Raw genomic sequence first — 20,445 nt, forward strand, 5'->3', positions numbered from 1 at the left:
AGACATAGGCAAACATACATTAACAGAAAAGAAAACAGACCATATTAATATTTTTCCATTTACATACATTATACATCACATATCTTTTATTTGTAATCATCATCAGTCCAATATTATATAAATTCCTGGATTCCTGCCTGCGGTGGTGGTGCTGCGGTAGCGTTGTCGCCTCACAGTTAGACGTTGCACGTTCGATTCTCAGTTAGAGCATCTTCTGTGTGTCGACATGCGTGAATGGTCGTTCCTTCATTGAAGGTTGTGCGTTAGGCACGGCAAGCCAGCACGTAAAAATCTACTGCCAATCATTAGCAGACCGGAGTTTCGCTGTGTCGACCCCTAACCAAGAAAAAGCCGAAAGGCAATTACTGGATTCCTGCCTTACCTTAAACCTCACTCTTTCACCTCCTGAACATTATTCTGCATTTATTGTCCCTACAGTTTCCTTTTATTTCTATGTAATTTGCTCCTTCGCTTTTCTAAAAATCCTGCTTCCAGTTTTTTATCTCTTTTATAATGTACAGTACTTTAGACACAATTGGCTTAGATTTTGATTTCCATTTTCTAGTAATTGCTTTTTTGGCAGCCAACAGAAGTGAACTTAATAAAGCCTTGCTAGGTCAAGGCAATTCAGATCCTGTTCCCCAGCTCAAAAGAGTAATTTCCTTAGTTATAGCCATTTGCTTACTCAATATTTTTGACATATATCTCTGTAGGCAATTTTTAAAATATGCCAACTCATTACACTCTCAAAACATGTGCCCCCTGTTACGCTTTTCTTCCCCATCACACTTCCAGCATTTCCTAGCTACCTGACGAAGAATTCTTAGAGGTCTGCTCAGGGTATACAATACCTCTGCAAACAGTTCCAAGCGAAGATCCTAAACCTTCTGGACTTTGTTGCATATTTGGGATTCATATATATGTCCTACCATTGTTCTCTTGCCTTTCCAGTTTTTCTTTCCAGTATTTTCTAACCACTTCTGATCGATTCTTACAGTTATGCAATATTTTATATGCCCACTAATTATACCTTGTTTGACAGCAATTTCTGTCCTAGAGTAAAACTATACCAGAGCAAGTTTTTCACTTAACATTCACCTATCACTTCTATTTTCTTTCTGACTATATTCTGATATTAATTCCTGGTAGGGAAAACAGTCTCTTTCCCGCAGTCCAAATGTCTTCTTGGCCTCATCCCACTCTATTACATTTCCTGCTATAGTTATTTACTCCCGATATCTTGGTTCCTTTGCCAATTTCCCCAGTAAATTCTAGCCACCTGTTATCTATTTTCTGTACACCTACTTTCAGTCATCGCTATTGGTAAAATTGTCTTTCTCCATTCTTGTATTGACTTAGTTCTTAGAATCTGGACAACAGAATTTTAAAACCTTTTAGGCAGCTATTTTCTAAATATGTACAGCAGATGTTAATGGAAGCTAAGAAACCTGTTAACAGAAAATCATATTTGGCTAAGTGAAAAAGATTTTCTTGCTGGTGCCAAAGGAAGAACCACCACACTTTTAAAGTTCATACACTTCAGGTTTTACAGTATCCTCTACTTTCCTACCAGTGCCCCACCACCACCACCACCACACACACTTTCGACCCTGTCCCAAATGAAACAATTTTTGAAAATAGTTTTACATATCTGTCCACCCAGAGGACAGGTGTATCCTCCTTGGGCTTTAATTTTGTACTGGTGAAACCTATCTATGATGCTGATTTAAAGTTCTTAATTTGGAAAACAGTTATCTAAGTTGCAAGCTCTTATGATTCAACCCTGTTGTATCTTTCACAAAGGTAGGGTAACTTTAAGATTTAATCCTTCCTTTATTGCTGAAGTAGTTTCATAATTCACTTTGATTCAGGCTGTTCATCTGCCTGTTTTCTTGCCAGAATCAAAAGACAAAGGAAGAAGAACTGGCAACTTGGATACTGTACTGAAAGGGCAAAACTCTTCAAGAATTCTAATCAGCTGTTCATTTCCAATGAAGGTAAAAGAGACAATTGGTATCGAAGCAGACCACTTCAAAATTGTTATGTCATGCTAGTGCTTTTTGTTGTTCACACCATAACAAGACACAACACTTACAGGCAAACTCAGAACCAATTATTCAAGGGCTGTGGCTACTTCTGTAGCTTTTGAAAAAGAAATTGACTTCCAAAAATTCTAGAGGCAGCAACTTGGTCTTCTGCGCACACATTTACAAAGTACTACAAGCTAAATTCTTCTTTTTTTTTCTAGATCCAGAGCAGGGTTTGCTAAGACTATTATTCAGAGGCTTCCGGACTCTGATCTGTTTTCCTCTTCTCTTTCCTTCTGAGATCTGACATTTGTCCTATATAGCTTAGGCTATAGTTACAGTGATCTAATGATGGACATAGTACAGCTATGTAAGTAAACCTACCATAACAGTTGATGTTCAGAGAGACCACTGTTGCAGTTGAAACAGTCCTCTCTCCTCCCCCTTCTTTTTTTTTTTTTTATGCCAGGGTGTGAGGGTTTTCTTTTTTTTTTTTTTTTGTTATTTTCTTCTCCTGATGCATACCTGTCTGTTAGGGCTGTAGCCTCTCTGGTCCTGAAAAAGGGAAAGCTCTGAGATTTTGGCATCCCCTGACCACAGACTTGGTACCACTCTCTTTGCGCTTTACATCTGTTAGGGTGAATGGAAGGTGTCTTAAGGCTTTGGAAGCTGACTGTCATCCAATCCTTGGCAGGATACCTCCCATATAAACTAGGATACTGTAACAGTGATCTCTTTGAACATCTACTATTATGTTAAGTTTATTCAAACAACTATGCTTTCTTTTTAATGAAAGTTGTGAAGACACATATACATGCTGAGTTTTTAAGTTTGTTGCACACTAAATGTTAGGGTTAACTAATGTGTGTTTCACTATTTGTGTTTTATTTAATTGGATATGATGTCATAATACTAATTCTTTGTTAATAACTTTAATAAAATTGTTCTTATTTAAAAAAAATGCAAAAAAATGTTCATAGGTCATGCAATGTTACTCTGTTTTCTTTTCCAAGGTGCTGCTGGTGTCCAGGAATGGCACAGTCTCTCTTCTGGACAGCACTGAAGGAGTTGAAGTCTGCTGTTTAGACCTGCCATCTGCTTACACTCTGTCATCTCCTTGGGATCCAATTTTTGCAATAGATACTGAACATCAATCCATCCTATTGCAAGGTACTCATGCTTGTCTTTTTTTTTTACTCTTTGTATCACGCTCGAACCTGCAATGATATGATAGCAAGGCATTCCAGGGCACACACTACTTGGTTTGCAGTAAATGGTGGACCAGCATCCCTTTCTTTAAGGAATAAAAGTCAACTCATTCATTCTGGCTGCTTGGGAAAAATAATTAAGATATTTCCCTCAGACTAGACATTTTAAATTGGCATGTGGTGCAGATAAAGGAATGAAGCATGTCCACCTTTCCAAGCTAGACCATACCAGGTAATTAAAAACATTTCTAGGTCCTACTGAGATCTTGTTGGTATTTATGACAGTAGCTTTATTTTATAGTGATCACCCCAGAATAGAGTGGGAGGCATGGTAAAAATGGTAAGAAAAAGTTAAAATTGTTTTAACCAGATGGATAGAAACCACTCCCTATTTCCATTAAGAGTTTCCTTTTTAATGGAGTTGTATACTTCATTCATTCATGTATTTATTTATTTTGCTATTTTGACTGGGATAGCCTGACTGGGCAGTTGAACTCCTTTTCATCAGATGCACAGGGAGAAAAGCTCCAGTTGAACAATAAAATTAAGTATACAAGTAACACATGGCAAGCAATATAGTAATGAGTAAACAAGATGTTTACATGGCATAACGTTCCTCTCTTTCTTTACATATAGTCATTTTTTTACCTAAAGTTCAGTCTGATGTTGTTAGTTTTCATTCATTTCTCAACAGTTGGGTTCGGATCCAGTCCACAGATCTAACTCAGCCATTACTATAGCTCATAGCCACCAAAAAGCTCTCAAGCTCCTCCCTACCCATAATGCGCCAACCCTTAACATACCTCAGATCTCGTTTGCTGCTTTTAGTTGAGCTCTCAAGCTTATTTTCAGATAAGTGTTTTTCCTTGGTTATTTTTTTCTGTAAATAAATACATAAATCTGAAGTTGTTGTATTTCATTTGGTCTTCAACCTATGGGACTCGGATCTGGCATGGATCCGACTCTGCCATATACTCCGGCATCGGAGCTGAAATCCAAGCTATTCCCCTACCCATAATGTTCCACTCTCACTCCTCCCCTCAGATCTCGTTTGACACTCATTTTGAACAGCATGGGTCGCCATTTGTCTAAGCTCCTCCAGGGTTTTTATATTCACTGAGTAAGTTTTTTCTTGTGTTTTTTTCTTCTCTCTATCTATCCTCCTGTCTTCCTACCCTTCTATCCCTGCATTGGTCAGAAAAAAAGAGAACTTCTTGCTATTCTTTCTTTCCCTTCTTTCTCCCTATCTACAGTTGTTCTCTTGTGTGGAGTGTGCATGTGTGTGTGTGTGTGTGTGTGTGTGTGTGTGTGTGTGCACGCACGCGCTTCTGATCCCCATGGCCAACACTTCTAAGCCAAGGTTTAAGAAGAGTACAAAGTGTGGGCACAAGATTCCTCCATCTGATGCCTACACTCTGTGCATGGTGTGTTTGGGGGATGTTCTTCATCTCACATTGCTGAGTCCGTCTATATGGGTGATCTGTCTGTCCTCGGCCCGAATGCCAAAGTAGGCGTCGGTCATTAAAACTGACATCAGGGCGAGGGGGGTCAGGCGCCAAAAAGCGCGATACGGCGTCATTTCCTCAGTCTTTTGCGATGGTCGATGAGCAAACAGCGTTGCAAGCTGCGTTCGGCTCTGAATTTTTGAGTTAGGAGTTTCAGACCGAATCCAAGTTGCTAAACCCCCCGTGGGGATTATTTTGTTTTTCTTGCCTCAGTGTTTTACCGGATGTCAGAAAAAGTGAATAACTGTATTATTATCATTCTTTGTGTATTCCTTGTTTGGGGCCTGAGCACTATTAAGCAAAGGTTGGATTGTGCTAGGCTGGTCTTTGGTTCTCCGGCCCGCTTCATAGAAAGCGCAAAGACAAAGCAGTTAAACCCAGGCAAGATGAGTCTCAGGGGAGACTTTGATTTTTCAGGAGTTGGTCTCTCAGGAGGAAGGTCAGGCTGAAGGGGCTTCCCTCCCAGAGGCAGGCCAGTTTCAGCTTCTGTTGGTGTCACTCCTAGTTCAGCAGGGTCTGGCACATGCTTAAAATGGCAGAAGATTTTATTACTCTGATTAGAGGTTCTATGCCCCCTCCTGATAAGAGGCCTAGGGTGGAGCCAGAGTTGGGAAGTTTGGATATTTCAGAGTCTTCAGCTGAAGACTTGCAGGAGTATTCTCCTTATTCTGATTCTGATGCAGATGATTCCACTCCTTCTGCTTCTCCTCCAGAGGATTTTTCTTTTCAGAGACACTTCATTCTATGAGGGAACATTTTAAGTGGGAAGGTCAGGACTTCTCTGATTCTAGGAAAAGGCTTAGGGAGTTTTGCTGTTACCCCAGCATAGGCCCTTGGCTATACCCCTGTTCTGGATGTTGTGGAAGATGTGTTTGCAGAGGCTTCACTTAATCCTGATTCTCTGCCTCCTGCTCCTGTTAAACCGGATAGGTATTACAGGGTGCCTGAGGCTCATAAATATCTTTATAAGAGTCGGACCCAGAAACTATTAGTCAGGGACCTAAGGGTGTCAAGGCCTCTGTTGTAAAAATTCCTCTAGATAAAGAAGCCAGAGCTTTGGATAGATGGGGAAAGAAGGTCTATACATCTTCTACCTTAGCTATGAGGGCTTTGAATTGCCAGTTTCATATGTTGAAATATCAAAACTTTCTTCTTTCTCAATTGAAGTCTGATTTGGTGCATGTCTCTGAACAAGTGGGTAAGCATTCATTACAGTGTGGTTTTGATGCTGTGCAGGCCTCGTCTAGGGTGGCTGCCTCTGGGATCAGAATTTATCTGACCATGTTAAGACAAGGATTTTGGATGCTCCTTTGCAGTCTGATGTGTTGTTTGGTTCACCTGTGGAATCAGTCTTGAAGAAAATGGAAGACAAGGCTAAGTCTATGCAGGCTGTTAAAGATTTTTGCAAGTTCAGCCTCGTTTAGTAGAAATTGGCCTGCTAAGGGGTGGACGTATCCTTCTTATGATTCCCAGTCTAGGGGTAGATCTAGGCGTGGTAGGGGCAGAGCTCAGAGTTCTTTCAGGCCTAGAACAGGGAGTTCACCTGCACAATCTTGAGGGCAGGGGCCAGTCCTTTCGTAAACAGGCCCAATGACCTACTTTTCAGCTGCCAGATCCTTCTTGCCTGGCAGCACCTTTGGGAGGAAGGTTAGCACTCTTCAAGGAAAATTGGATGTTGATTACCCAAGACAAATGGGTATTGGATATCATACACCAGGGTTACAAGTTTTATTTCCATACCTTGCCTCCTTTCAAAGGCATGCGGACGTTCCTCCTCAGCAAAGACTAGAGGCAAACAAATTTCTCTACTACTTCAAATAGGAGCCATACAAGCGGTTCCTCTGCCAGAAGTGGGCCTAGGATTTTATTCTGTTTCTAGTACCAAAGAAATGGAGACCAATTTTAGATTTATCCATCCTCAACACATATCTGGACATTCCCAAGTTCAAAATGTTAACGTTACAACAGCTTTTACCTCTGCTGGGCAAGGATCAATGGATGATGACTCTGGATCTCAAAGAGGCTTACCTTCATGTTCCTATCAGGCCCAGTTGCAGGAAGTATCTGTGTTTTCGGGCTGGGACTTCACATTATCAGTTCTCTGCATTGCCCTTTGGCTTGGTTCTGGCTCCAGTGGTAGCTTTCTTCAGGCTAAGAGGAATACAGATCTATCCTTATTTGGACGATTGCCTGATACTGGCCCAAGAAAAGGACGAACTTCTTCATCATTTACAGTATGTGATGGCAGTGTTAAGATGCCTGGGGTATTCTGTGAACGAAATAAAGTCCAGTCTAGTACCCTCTCAGGACATGTGCTTTCTGGGTGTGAGACTGAATACAGCATCCCAGATGGCCTTTTTGACCCCGGACAAACAAAAGAATCTTTCTCTTTACTTCCACCAGTTGTCTCATCAGTCCAGGCTGACTGCAAGGACAGTCCTTCAAGCCTTGGGGTTCATGGCATCTTGTATTCTGGTACTTCCCAATGCCAAACTGCATATGAGGAAGCTACAATGGTACCTCAAGAATGTATGGACACAGCACTGCCAAGATTTGGACACTGTCATTCAAATGATATCTTGCATTCAAAAGGAATTTTTGTGGTGGGCTCAGGAATGTCACCTAAACAAGGGACTCTCTGTAGTCAGATTCTAACGACAGATGGCTCAGACAAAGCTTCGGTAGCTCATCTAAATGGAAAATGGATACAAGACACGTGGCCTGCCAGACTTCAACATCTACATATCAACTTGAAGGAGATGTTAGCAGTCCAATTTGCTTTGATAGCTTTCAAGGATTTACTTCTTCCAGGGCAGGTGTTGATTCAAACAGACAACACAACTGTCATGTGGTACATCAACAACATTCTTATCCTCTATGCAGACAAGCAATGATTTTGTGGGAGACTGCTCTCAGTTTACAGCTAAATCTTCAGGCAAGGTTTCTGCCAGGAGCACAGAACTCCTTAGCAGATGTGTTGAGCAGACAAATTATGGATCCCGTGGAAATTGGATCAGAGGTTGACAGTGTTATGGGGAACTCCAGACATAGATCTGTTTGCTTCTCCACTAAATTACCAGCTGCCAAAGTTTTGCACAAAAAGGTTTCATCCCTCAGCTTGGAAAGTGGATGCTCTCTCATTCAATTGGAGCAATCTTCTGCCTTTCCACCTCTGCCTCTCCTCCCAAAGGTACTGCTGAAGGTCAGACAGGACAAGCCAAACATGATTTTAATAGCTCCAGATTGGCCTCGACAGCACTGGTACCCATTACTGAGAAGTCTGGTACAGGAGCCTCCATGGCCTTTGCCTTTGATTCCTCACCTACTGTCTCAGGAGAACGGTCATTTACTCAATGTCAAACTTCATTCTCTTCATCTGACAGCCTGGCATATTCTGGTTTAAACCCTGGAGGGTCTCAGCTTCCACAACAAGTTTTGAATGTTATTTTGGAGGCCAGAAGGCCTAGTACAAGGAAAGTTAGATAAATGGAGGAGGTTTTTATTTTGGAGTACAGCAAAAGACTTTGATGTTTCTAAACCTAATTTAAGTGTGGAATACCTTACTGAGTTATTGAACAAAGGTTTGTCCTTCTCCTCTATAAAGGTTCATGCTGCAGCAATCTCTGCTCACTATGACTGTGACCCACCATTATTTTCTCAGCCTTTGTTTAAGCAATTCCTTAGAGGGGCAAAGAATATAAGACCCCCGTAGAGCTCCTACTCCTGCTTGGGATCTCAATTTTGTGTTGGAGAAACTCACTCTACAACCTTTTGAGCCTGCAGCATCGCAGAGTTGAAATATTTATCTTGGAAGACTGCTTTTTGTTGGCCATTACCTCAGAAGGGTTTCTGAATTACAGGCCCTTATGGCAGTTGAGCCTTTCTTAATTTTCCACAAGGATAGGGTGTCTACTAACCCTTCTTTTATGCCTAAAGTGGTTTCTAGTGTGGCTTTAAACCAAACTATTCATTTGCCTACTTTTTATGCAAACCCCCAAAATAAAGGGGAAAAGATTTTGCACACTTTGGATATACACAGACAGTTGCGATATTATTTGAGCAGAACTAAAGGGTTCAGGCAGTCTCAGCAGTTGTTTGTTTCTTTTGCTTTGGGTTCTCAGGGCAGACCTGTTTCAAAACAAACTATTTCTAAGTGGATTGGTTTTGTATTGCTTTCTGTTATTCCCATCATGGTAAGGAGATTCCAGCTGGGATTAGGCCTCATTCCACTAGGGCTACTACCACTTCTACAGCTTTGATATTTTGGAAGCAGCTACTTGGAGTTCAGTGCATACTTTCTCTAAGCATTACCACCTTCCACTTTACTCTAAATCTAGGGCTGGATTTGCAACTGCAATTTTACAAGGCATGTTGGCAGCTCCTAATGCTTTATAGTTTTGCCATCCTCCCTTACCTCTGCTTTGGGATTCTACCCATATGTAAGGACTGCAGCAATGTGAGATGAAGAACATAGTACAGTTTTGTACCTACCATAAATGTAGATGTTCGAAGATCCACATTGCTGCAGTCCAATTTACCCTCCCTCCTTCCCCTCTGTTGTTGAAGGTGGTGGTGTGGTTTGTGTTGTACATATTGTAAATATGGTTAGTACACGGGTGGTTGGTTGGGTTTTGCTGGTTTTTGGCTTTGGCCTGTCTTGTTAGGGCCTTCTGACATCTGGGGCAAGAAAAGACTGAGGAAATGACGTTGGTCATGCGCTTTTGTACCCTGACATCCTGATGTCAGTTTTAAGCGCCGTGACCGACCGAGGACAGCGGACTACCCATATGTAAGGACTGCAGCAATGTGGATCTTCGAACATCTACATTTATGGTAGGTACAAAACTGTACTTTTCCCACCTTGATTCCTCCTGTGCAGTTTGCACAGGCTTCAATCCTCGCATGCTTTTCAACAGGAGGAACAAGCTCATCTTAAAGGGCCTGTTAACTCCCTCCTCAGAGGCCTCTACTTCTATTTCCCCTGCTTCTGGGACTCAAACACTCCCACCAAGAAGCCTGGGGAAGGAGAGAAGGTCAGGCATAAGAAGTGGAATCAGCTGAGGAAGAGGTCTCCTGATCAGTATTCCTCTGATGCACCTCCTGTCAAGTCTAGACCTGAACTGGCCCAGGGTTCTCCTTGGCTTCAGTTGTCCTGCTTCTCCCTGGAGCCAGAGAGTTCCTGAGATAGGTCTCCTGCCTCTGCCTTCCTTCGGCACCATTCTAGGCCGAATCGGAACCTTCCTCTGTCTGGTCCACTCAGAGCCTGTCTAAAGCTGAGGTGGACAGGATGATGATGAAGGGCCCAGATTCAGCTTGGAGTCTTGCCTGCTCTGTTCCCCCTCTGGCGCCGTGAGTATGCAGTCTGGTTTCCTCCTGATATCTCCTTCTTTAATTCGAACTTCGGCCTCGGAGTCCTTGGCTCTGAGGTTTCCTAGTGTTGAGTTGTCGGCACCGATGATACCTTGTACCTTGTCACTGACAGTTACCTTGAGTGGTTCGGCTCAGATGTCTTTGGACCAGACTGACTCTCAGAGCTGTAGCTTCGGCATCGGCTATGTGGCTTTCAGAGCTGTTCCTTCCCCTTGGAGATTCAGCACTGGGAAGCTCGGCTCTGATTCCCACTTCGGCATGGGGGCAGTTGTCCAGGAGGATCCGATACCAACAGTTTCAGCTCCGGCTGCACTGCCTTCTGGGGTCTGCTCATCTTCAGCTTTTGAGGTGATGGAGAGGGCCCTCTCAGCTCCTTCAAGAGCCTTGATACTTTCTTCCTCAGATTCCACCCTGGCTCCTTCTGTTTCTGGGACAGAGTCTTCTGTCCTGCCCCCTCAGGGACAGACTGTTGCCAGACTGCCCCATCTTGTTCCTCTTTAGGAATTCCTCAAAGCTTTTGAGTCCTCCCCAGAGCTTTCTCCTGAGGAGGTGCCTTGGACACATACATGCAAGAAGAGGCACTTAGATTCCCCACTGGAATCTCTCACAAAAAATACAAATTTGGATGAGGGGGAGGGTTCTCCATGATCACCCCTGATGATGTCTCTTTTGTGGGCATCATGGAGATTCTGCTCCAGAAAGGTGGGTAGTCTTCCCTCAAAACCCAACCCCGAAGTGTCTGTATTCCTGGAAGCGTTTGTCACAGGGCCTTCTACATCTTGGTGTCTGCCCCCCCCCCCAGCGAATCCTTTGGTGGATCTTATCTCTAATAGGACATAGAAGGAATCGGACATAGTTGGGGCCATTCCCAAGCACCAGCCAAGGTTCTTAGTGCTTCTTCAGACTGGCCCCATTGGTCCAAGGGTTCCACATTTTATGCCATGGTAGTTGCTGCGGCCACCAGGAAGGAGCTGACTCAGGAGAGCTCCTCTCTCCATCCTCCAGACAGGGAGTCTAGGGCGATGGACTGCTTTGGGAAGTGAGTGCATGCTTCAGGAACCTTTACTCTGTGTGCTGTGAACTATTTGTCCCACATCACCAGACTGCAGAGGGATGTGATTAAGGAAGTTTCTGTGTCTGCCCCAGGGTCCATGCCTGCAGAGAAGAAGAAGGATTTCCCTTCATGTCTGGCCACCCTAACTGCCATTTCAAACACATCCATGAGGCTTCTTTCTCATGCAACTGAGGGTGCCTCTGGGGTGGCCAGACGAGCGTTGCCATTAGGCAGCAAACGTGGCTCTGGCTTTGCACTTTTTCAGAATCCTTTAAGGCATCATTCACTAATATCCCCTTTGACAGTTCAAATTTGTTTGGCAAAACTGTTCGTGAGAAGCTTTCCCAGAGCGAGAAAGATGGGAAGACCTTGTCTGCCATCAGGATCTGCTTCTGTACTCCACAACAATCCTTTTCTAGGAATCAGTATGGCATCAAGAAGTTGTGTTTTTGGAAGTCTCAGGACTTTTTCCAGGATACTTAGGGTCAGTCTTCCACCAGGGCCAGAGGGGGAAATGACAGACACCGCCTACATGGCAGAGGGGGACCGAGGAACCAGGGGTCTCGAGATTCATTCACAGACAGACCCTTTCAGCAGTCCTGAAGAACTGCCCGACTGCTTTTCTCTGGAGGCAGTCAGGGGACATCCTCCCTGCACCCAACAGCCTGGGAGTCCCTCACACATGATCCTTGGGAGCTGCAAATCATATCCAGAGGTTATTCAATCCCTTTCCTTCATCCTCCCTGTCCAAAGAGAAACCTCTCAAACGTTCCATCTGGTCAACAGGAGGTGGCAACTGTAGAAATCGCCAGACTGCTCAAAAAGAGTCATCCAGCCCGTCCCCCCGACCAATCCAGGTCAGGCATTTATTCCAGGTTCCAAAGAAAACAGGGGACTTAAGACCCAATCTGGATCTTACTACCCAGAACCTGCCCATTGCCAAGACGAAGTTTTGGATGGTCACCCTACAGTCCATTCTGCCCTTTCTGCAGATGAATGACTGGATGTGCTCAGTGGACATTCAGGATGCATACTATCATGGGAAAATAAACAGATGCACCAGACGGTTCCTTCATTTCCGGCTGGGACTCAATCATTTTCAGCTCAGAGTGCCCCCCTTTGGACTGACCACTATCCACTGGGTGTTTACCAAAATGATGGCAGTAGTCGCGGCTCACTTGCAGCTGCAGGGGTCTCAGATTTTCCCTAACCTGGATGATTGGCTCCTTTCCGCTCCCTCCAGGCATCGACTGATTCAATCCAGGGATTACCTCCTCCTTCTAGCCCCTTCCATGGGCATTATGATCAATCTAGCCAAGTCGAACTTGGAACCTGTTCAGGTGTTGGACTTTATAGGTGCCCAGTTGGATACAATACAGGGCAGGGTGTTTCTGCCTCCAGACAGGTTATTGTTGCTCCAACAACACAAAAAGTCTCTTCTTCAGACACATCTTTCCCTAGCAGGTATGGTTCTTTGGGTGTTGGAGTCCATGGTGGATAGGATCACCCTTCTACTAACCGTACACCTTCACATGAGGATTCTTTGATGGACCTTAGCAGTACAGTGGTCCTTTCTCAAATTTCCTTTGTTGTACTCTGTCTGGATATCCGAAATTTGTCTGGACTCTCTTCAGTGGTGGCTCCAGTCCCCGGACCTTCTTCTGGGCTGCTCATTTCTTTCCTCCTTCCCCCTCGATCATGATGACCACAGATGCCTCCCTGCTTGGGGGCGGGGCATTGCATGGGACGGACAGTCCAAGACACATGGTCCTCCTTGGAGATCACTCTGCATATCAGTGACCTGGAGATGAGGGCGGTGCTTTCGGTGTTGCAATCCCTTCAGGCCTTTATTCCTACCAGGAGTATTACCATCCAGGCGGACAACATGTCAGTAGTCTGGTACATCAACAAATGGGGGGGACCAGATCCTATCTTCTTTGCCGCGAGGCCATAAGATTGCGGGAGTGAGCGATCTCTTCCATCTGGTTTCTGGTGGCAACGCACATTCTGGGGAAGTCCAACACCCTAGCGGACAGGCTCAGCAGAACTCTTCTGATGCCTTACTCATGTTTTGTGAATCCTTCAGTAGCGGACATGATCTTCCAAAAACGGGGCCATCCTTGCAGCTATCTCTTTGTCTCCCCTTCCAACACGAAGGGCAGCAAGTATTTCGCTCTGATCCCTCCTCTTGGGAGCCACCCAGAGACACACTGCTCCATGCTTGGACCTCTAGTCTACTTTATGCTTATCCTCCTCTTCCTCTGATCCCCAAGTTTATTCAGAAAGCACAAATGTTGAAGAGCCTCGTCAAGTTTGGTTCTCTACTCTGCAGTCTCATCTACTGTGTCCTCCCTGGACTCTGGATCCAGTTCCGGATCTCCTCACACACCCATCAGGGGTTCCTCATCTGGACTCAGATTTAGTCAGCCTAAAGCTCACCACTTGGTTGCTCCAGTTTCCCTGATGGCCAGGACTCCTTGGCTCTCTTCGTCTCTCAAAAAGATCTTCATTGCTGCTAACAAGGCTGCCACCAGGAAGATCTCTTCCAGCAAATGGAAACATTTCTCTGTCTGGGCTTCACAGCATAATCTGTATCCATTTATGGCTCCAGTCCCTGCCACTCTGGACTTTCTAACTCATATTTTTAACAATGGCGCTATTTTTTCTACAATTAAAGTTCAATTGGCAGCAATTTCAAATTTCCATGTGGGTGAGAATTTGGCCTCTTGGCTTCTTTTAAGCTCTTTGCAAGGCCTTTTTGAGGGGTGGTTTTCTTCTTCAAACTCCTATTAAGGACCCCACGCCTACTTGGGTTCTAACTGTGGTTTTACAGGCCCTGGTTTATCCACCATTCAAACCAGCTGCCACTGTCGATTTACAATTCTTATCATGGAAGATGACCTTCTTGGTGGCTATTACTTTGGCCAAGAGGGTCTCTAAGCTGCAGACATTATCTATCAAGCCCCCTTATCTGCTCTTCTGTAATGCAGTGACTGGTCCACTAACCCAACTTTCTTACCAAAGGTGGCCTCTGAAAGTAATATTAACAAGGTAATTAATTTGCCAGTTTTCTTTCTGAATTACCAGAACAAAGGGGAATACAAATTACATTTACCTGATGTTCACAGGTAGCTGTGATTGTATTTGCATAGAGCCCAAAAGTATTTGACAGTCGGATGAACTTTTTGTGTCTTTCTCTCAACCACGTCTGGAAAAGCCTATTTCTAAGGTCACTCTTGCTAATTGGATTTCCAGCTCTATTTCTATGGCTTATCATTCCAAAGCTTTGTCTCTACCAGGTTCTGTCTGGTTGCATTCTATCGGATCAGTATCTACTTTTGTGGCCTTTTGATCCAGGGTTCCTATTGATGATATCTGATCAGCTGCTACCTGGTCCTGTTTTTGCATACTTTTATCTCCCATTACAAAGTGGATAGTCTGTCTAGGAGCAGGGCTTTTTTTGGCTCAACTGTGCTCCAGAAATCCTTCCATGAGGGCTTCCCAAAGTTATTGTAGCTAGGGACTCTGTCTCATAAGTTGAAGACCAAATGAAAAACAACAACTTCAGATAAAGACATTATGTATTTAACATAAGGTTCCATCTGAGTTGTTGCTTTTCATTTGTCTTCAGCCCTCCTTCCCCCTTGCCCTTTTGGCTGGGTAGTAGACTGGACACATGCAGGTGCAGGCTTCTTGGCTGGAACTGAGTGTGTGTGTGTGTGTGTGTGTGTGTGTGTGTGTGTGTGTGTGTGTGTGTGTGTGTGTGTGTGTGTGTGTGTGCCAATGCTCTTTTTTGGTCAGGGATTAAGTTTTTTCTGCTGTGAGGGGTTGGTGCTGTTCTGCAGCAAACTCGATCTGAGGGGAGGAGGGAGAGCGGGGCATTATGGGTAGAGAAGGAGCTTGGATTTTGGTTCTGATGCTGGAGTATATGGCCGAGTTGGATCCGTGCCAGATTTGAGTCTCATAGGTTGAAGACAAATGAAAAGCAATAACTCAGATGGAACGTTATGGTAAGTACAGAACTTCTTTTTTTCTTACACTTAGTGTATCCCTTACATATACTATTGCTGGTATTTTCATAAATATTTCCCTTTTTCTATTTAACTTTCTCTAGTTAACCTTTTTGTTACACTTTTCAGTGTACTCTTGCATACCACTGTTGCTACTAATTTCCTCCCTTGCCCTTATTGTTCTTAGTTTATAAAAAATTCCTTCATATCTATTTTTCTTCTATTTTCAAAGATGTCCAAAAAAGGCCCTTTGAGTTTGAAGATGTGAAAAATTTGGTCATAACTTCTGCTCTCAGACGCACATGAGTTGTGTGTACATAGATTGTTCTATATGTAATAATATTAACACATGAGCTATCACTGATAGTAAAACTAAGCTCATATTGAAAGGTGTGATCCTTCTACTTTTTCGGTAGCAATTACTGGGACACCCCCTAAAACTACTTCCAAGGAGACTTCAAAAAAGTCCCCAAAACTGTCTGGTTCTTCCACTCCGTAGTCGACAGAACCTCCTAAAATGAGGCATAGGATGGATCTGAAGGCTTCGGTATCGAAGCTGGCCCCCAGATCTCAAAACCTTCTTCAGATCCAAGTTTGTCAGATCCAAAGCTCCTTCCGAGAACTCATTATGCTCCAACTAGTGACCAAGTGCCATTTACAGTCCCATCTCTATTTTTGGAAAGATGGAATTCAAAATCTCCTTCTTTATCCTCCTCTTGTTCTTCAAGGAGTCTCACTGAAGCTGAAGTGGATAGGAAGATGAGGAGATTTCTCTCGGTGCAGATGCAGAAAGGGTTCTCCTGGCTCCTACAACTTTGGATCAGGAAACCTTGGTTTGCTCTACCCCTCCACCTTTGGCTACTTCTCTAATCAGGCAGTCTGTTTTGGAGCCCTTGGATCAGAGTTTTCTGAGACCATTTAGGTTAGATCAGAAGATATTTTTATCCTTAGATATGAGGATTTCTCTGAGTGTTCTGGCTTCGACAAGTTTGGAGCTGGATCCTAGGTGTTGGAGACAACTCCAAAGTTGCCAGAGCCTTCTTTGCCCTTTGAAGACTCAGAGTTGGATAGCTCTGCTCCAATCACTGCCTTGAGTGAGGTGCCCTCAGGGCAGATAGAGCCAATGAGTTGAAGTCAATGGCTTCTTCTCTTTGGGATGTTCTGTTTTTGAGATGTTGGAGAAAGTTTTCTCTGCCTCGGCAAGACGGACGGTCTCTTCCCCCTTGGATCTTCTTTCAGGATCTAATGTGTCTCTGCAGCTTGATCCTCAACATTCTACTTCATAGGGACAGCCAGCCCAAACTCTTCAGGTTGCCTAGCAGGGTATCACCATTTCTTCTGATACTGCTCCGGAGCATACCACTGAAGAAGTACCTTGGAAGAGAAAGTACAAAAGGAGGCACTTAGGTTCCCTACAGGAATCTATCACTGAAGATCCCGATTTCAATGAAGGGAAAGGATCCCAACATCACCACCCAAAGACATCTCATTTGGAAACATCCTAGAGATCCTTAAACAAAGTGGTGGTTGGCCCCTCCCACAATCCTTTTCTGGAGGAATCGGTATTCCTGGAGGAGTTTGGATCTGGCCCATCTACTTCCTGGGTAACTTCACCCACTGATGAGCTCATTGATTTGATCTCTAAACGAGTGTGGAAGGCCTGACTTGAACCTATCCCAAAGAGACCAGATCGGATTTTGCCACCACCTGCAGGAAGGGAGTTTTGTAGTAAGGGAGTACCTGTGTATGCTGTGGTTGTGGCAGCAGCTGCTAAGAAGAAACTTGTGTAACAAAGTTCCGCTGTCAGTCCCTCTAGAGGGAAGTCTAGGGCTTTGGGCAGATTTGGGAAGAGTGTGTACACTTCAGCGACCTTTATTGTTAGGTCACTGAACTACCTGGCACATTTCACTAGGTTACAAAGAGATTTGGTAAAAGAACTGCCAAAATCTCTTTCAGGGACCACTACTGCTGAGACTCAGTCTTCTGTGGCCTTGCTGTTGGCAACCCTACTTTCTATTTCAAGCTTAGCCATGAGGCTATTCTCTCATGCAGCTGAGGTTACCACAAGGGCAGCGGGTTCAGGCATTTCCATTAGGAGATATGCCTGGATTCTATGTGTCTTTGTGGAGCCCTTCAAGTTGTCTTTCTTCAGTGTCCCCTTTGACAGAACCTCCTTATTTGGCCCCAAGGTGAAGGATACACTCTCCAGGTGCAAAAAAGATGGAAAGACTGTCTCTCTGCTGTGGGAATATGTTTTTGACCCCTCAAAGGACCTTCTCTAGGAATCAACAAGGAGTATGAAAAATGTGGTTCAAAAAAAATCTCAGGGTCTTTTCCATGATCCATGTGGAGATAGTTCCCCCAGAGTTAAAGGGAGGAACTCAAATGGAAGACACCATACACATGGCAGAGGTGGCCCACAAAACCAAGGGTCTACAGATTCCTTCTCTTACAGACTGTATCAGCCGTCCTGAAAGAAGGCCAGATTGTTCACCTCTGGAGGCAATCAGGGGTCATTTGTAACAGCACCAGAGAGCCAGGCTACACATCACAAAAGATACCTGGGTACAGCGAATCATTTCAAGGGGTTATATAATTCTTTTCTCTTTTCCACCTCCATCCCAATTTTCCACCCAGTCTGAGGAAAATAGCAGCACTAGAAGTACAAAAGCTGATAGAAAAAAAAAAGAGTCATCCAAGAGGTCCTCCCGACCAGATAGAATCCGGAACTTACTCAAGATTCTTTATAGTGCTAGAGAAAACAGAGGACTGGAGACCAAGTTTCGACACACAAAGTTTCAGATGGTCACAGTTCAATCTATTTTGCCCTTTTTGGGCAAGGACGACTAGATGTGCTCTACAGACCTTCAAGACGCGTACTATCACATAAAAATGAACAGAAAGTCAAGAAGGTAGTTATATTTCTGGTTGGGAGCCATTCATTACCAGTTCAGAGCCCTGCCCTTTGGTCTCACCATAGCCCCCAGGGTGTTCACGAAAGGCATGGTAGTGGTAGCAGCTCACTTGACCCTGCAGGGATTCCAGGTATTTCTGTTTCTAGACGACTGGCTTATCACTGCTTCAACCAGGTATCTACTCATAAAAGCAAGAGATCAGGTACTCCAGACTTTTTCTTTTCCAGGAATTAGCATAAATTACAACAAATCTCAGAACCTTCTTGGATACTGGAGTTTATAGAAACAGTTTTCAACACGGTATCAGAAGCAGCTTCTATTCCTCTAGCAAGATTGCAAACTATTACAAGTCAGGAAAATAGTTCACAGTACAATAGTTTCAACCCATTTGATTCTTCACGCCTTGGGGACAATGTCAGCTGCCACAGTTTTAGTTCCCTTAGCAATTTTTCATATAAGAATTCTTCAGTGGATGCTAGCAACACAATGGTTGTTTCTTTATCATTGAATGTCAGTCCAAATAAGAATCACTCAGGCATGCAAGAAATACCTTTGGTGGTGGATTCAATCGGATTATGTTTTACAAGGCCATCTTTTCATTTTCCCTCAGCCCATGGCCATAGGGACCATAGACACATCCCAAATTGGGTTGCGGGGGTTATTCATGGGAAAAACAGTCCAAGGCACTTGGTCCCCTGAAGAGGCCAGCACACATATCAGTGTCCTGGAAATGAAAGTAGTGGTCTTAACATTGCAGACCTTCTAAGACTCTCTCCCTTTCAGGACAATTGCAATTCAAACAGGCAATATGTCAGTACTTTGGCACATCAACAAATAAGGAGGACCCAAGTCTTACCCCCTTGTGTCGAGAAGCCCTCAGTGTGTGTGGCAGTGGGCAATCTCATCCAACTGTTTTCTGATAGCAATGCACATTCCGGGGAAGTTCAACGTGATAGCAGACAAATTGAGCAGGTCCCTTTCACTACCTCACTAGTGGTCACTCAACATGAAAGTGACAGAAATGATTTTCCATCAATGGGGCCAGCCTTGCTGCAGTCTTTATGCTTCTCACCTAAGCTACAGATGCAGCAGCTTCTTTGCCCTAATCCCCCTACAGGGGAAATCACTAAGGGACATTCTGCTCCACAATTGGCCCCCCAGTCTCCTCTGTGCTTATCCCCTGACTCTCTTCATCCCAAAATTTCTGCAGAAAGATGTTAGGTTGAAGAGCAAAGTCATCCTCATTGCACCGTACTGGCTTCAACAAGTTAGGTTGCCCTTTTCTTTGCCTCATCTAATTTACCCACATTGGATTCTGGATCCAGTTCCAGACAATTTCTCTCAGCCAACAGGCATAGTTCACCTGGATATCTCAAACCTAAAGCTGATAACATGGTCTCTCCACTTCCATTAATAGCCAGACAACCTATGTTGTCATCCCCTTTCAATCACATACTTTTGTCTTCCCATAGAGCTTCTACGAGGAAACTTTACAGAAGGAAATGGAAGAAGTTTGTTTTTCGAGTGCATCAGAAACATATTGACCATTCTTCATCCCCCGTACAAAGTGTCAAAGTTTTTGGCAACAAATTTAATTGAAGGAGCTAGCTCCTCGACTATTAGAGTTCAGTTGGCAGCAATCTCTAACCTCCATATTGGATTTGTGAATTCTTCCCTTGCTTCATCTAAGCTTGGTAAGGCCTTCATGAGAGGCACTCTTCTTTTGAGACCACCTTACAACAACCCTATACCCCACCATGAAACTTGAATATAGTACTTCAGGCCTTAATTCATTTCCCCTTTGAACCAGCAGCAAAATGTGATCTTAAATTCCTGACCTGGAAAACAATCTTTCTTGTGGCCATTACCTCAGCCATAAGAATTTCTGAACTTCAAGCATTGTCCTGTGCACCTCCCTACTTGACTTTTCATAGGAATATAGTAACATTATGAACCAACCCTTCTTTCCTTCCTAAGGTGGTGTCAGAATCCAACATCAGCCAGTCCATTAATCTGCCTGTCTTCTTTCCAAAATTTGAAAATAAAGGAGAGTACATGTTGCATTTGTTAGATATTTATAGACCATTAAGTTTCTACTTGCATAGATCTAAAGAAGCTAGAAAATCTGATCAACTTTTATCTCCTGTGCGGATTTCAAAATAGGTAAATCAGTTACAAAGGTAACTTTGGCAAGGTGGCTTACTGACTATATATTTTGTCTACAATAAATTGGGTATCTCATTACCAAAACCTTTAAGAACCCACTCAACTACAGCCATGGCAACTTTGTCAGTATTTTTATCTAGGCATTGCATGGACGACATATATGCAGCTGTAGTTTGATCTAATCCTCATA

General features: G+C 43.8%; 1 protein-coding gene across 3 annotated transcripts in view; it reads left to right on the plus strand.

The window, feature by feature from the left end:
• Positions 1–20,445, plus strand: part of WDR93 (WD repeat domain 93) — a 1,423,954-nt gene that overhangs the window by 1,084,599 nt on the left and 318,910 nt on the right. For all 3 annotated transcript variants that reach the window (XM_044078311.1, XM_044078310.1, XM_044078312.1), the window contains one exon: positions 3,041–3,197. In XM_044078311.1, the coding sequence (XP_043934246.1) occupies positions 3,041–3,197 (157 nt within the window). The remainder of the gene's footprint in view (positions 1–3,040; positions 3,198–20,445) is intronic.

The sequence above is a fragment of the Protopterus annectens genome, chromosome 7.part0 (genome assembly GCF_019279795.1).
Source record: "Protopterus annectens isolate FY-2018-M chromosome 7.part0, PAN1.0, whole genome shotgun sequence".
Taxonomy (NCBI): domain Eukaryota; kingdom Metazoa; phylum Chordata; order Ceratodontiformes; family Protopteridae; genus Protopterus; species Protopterus annectens.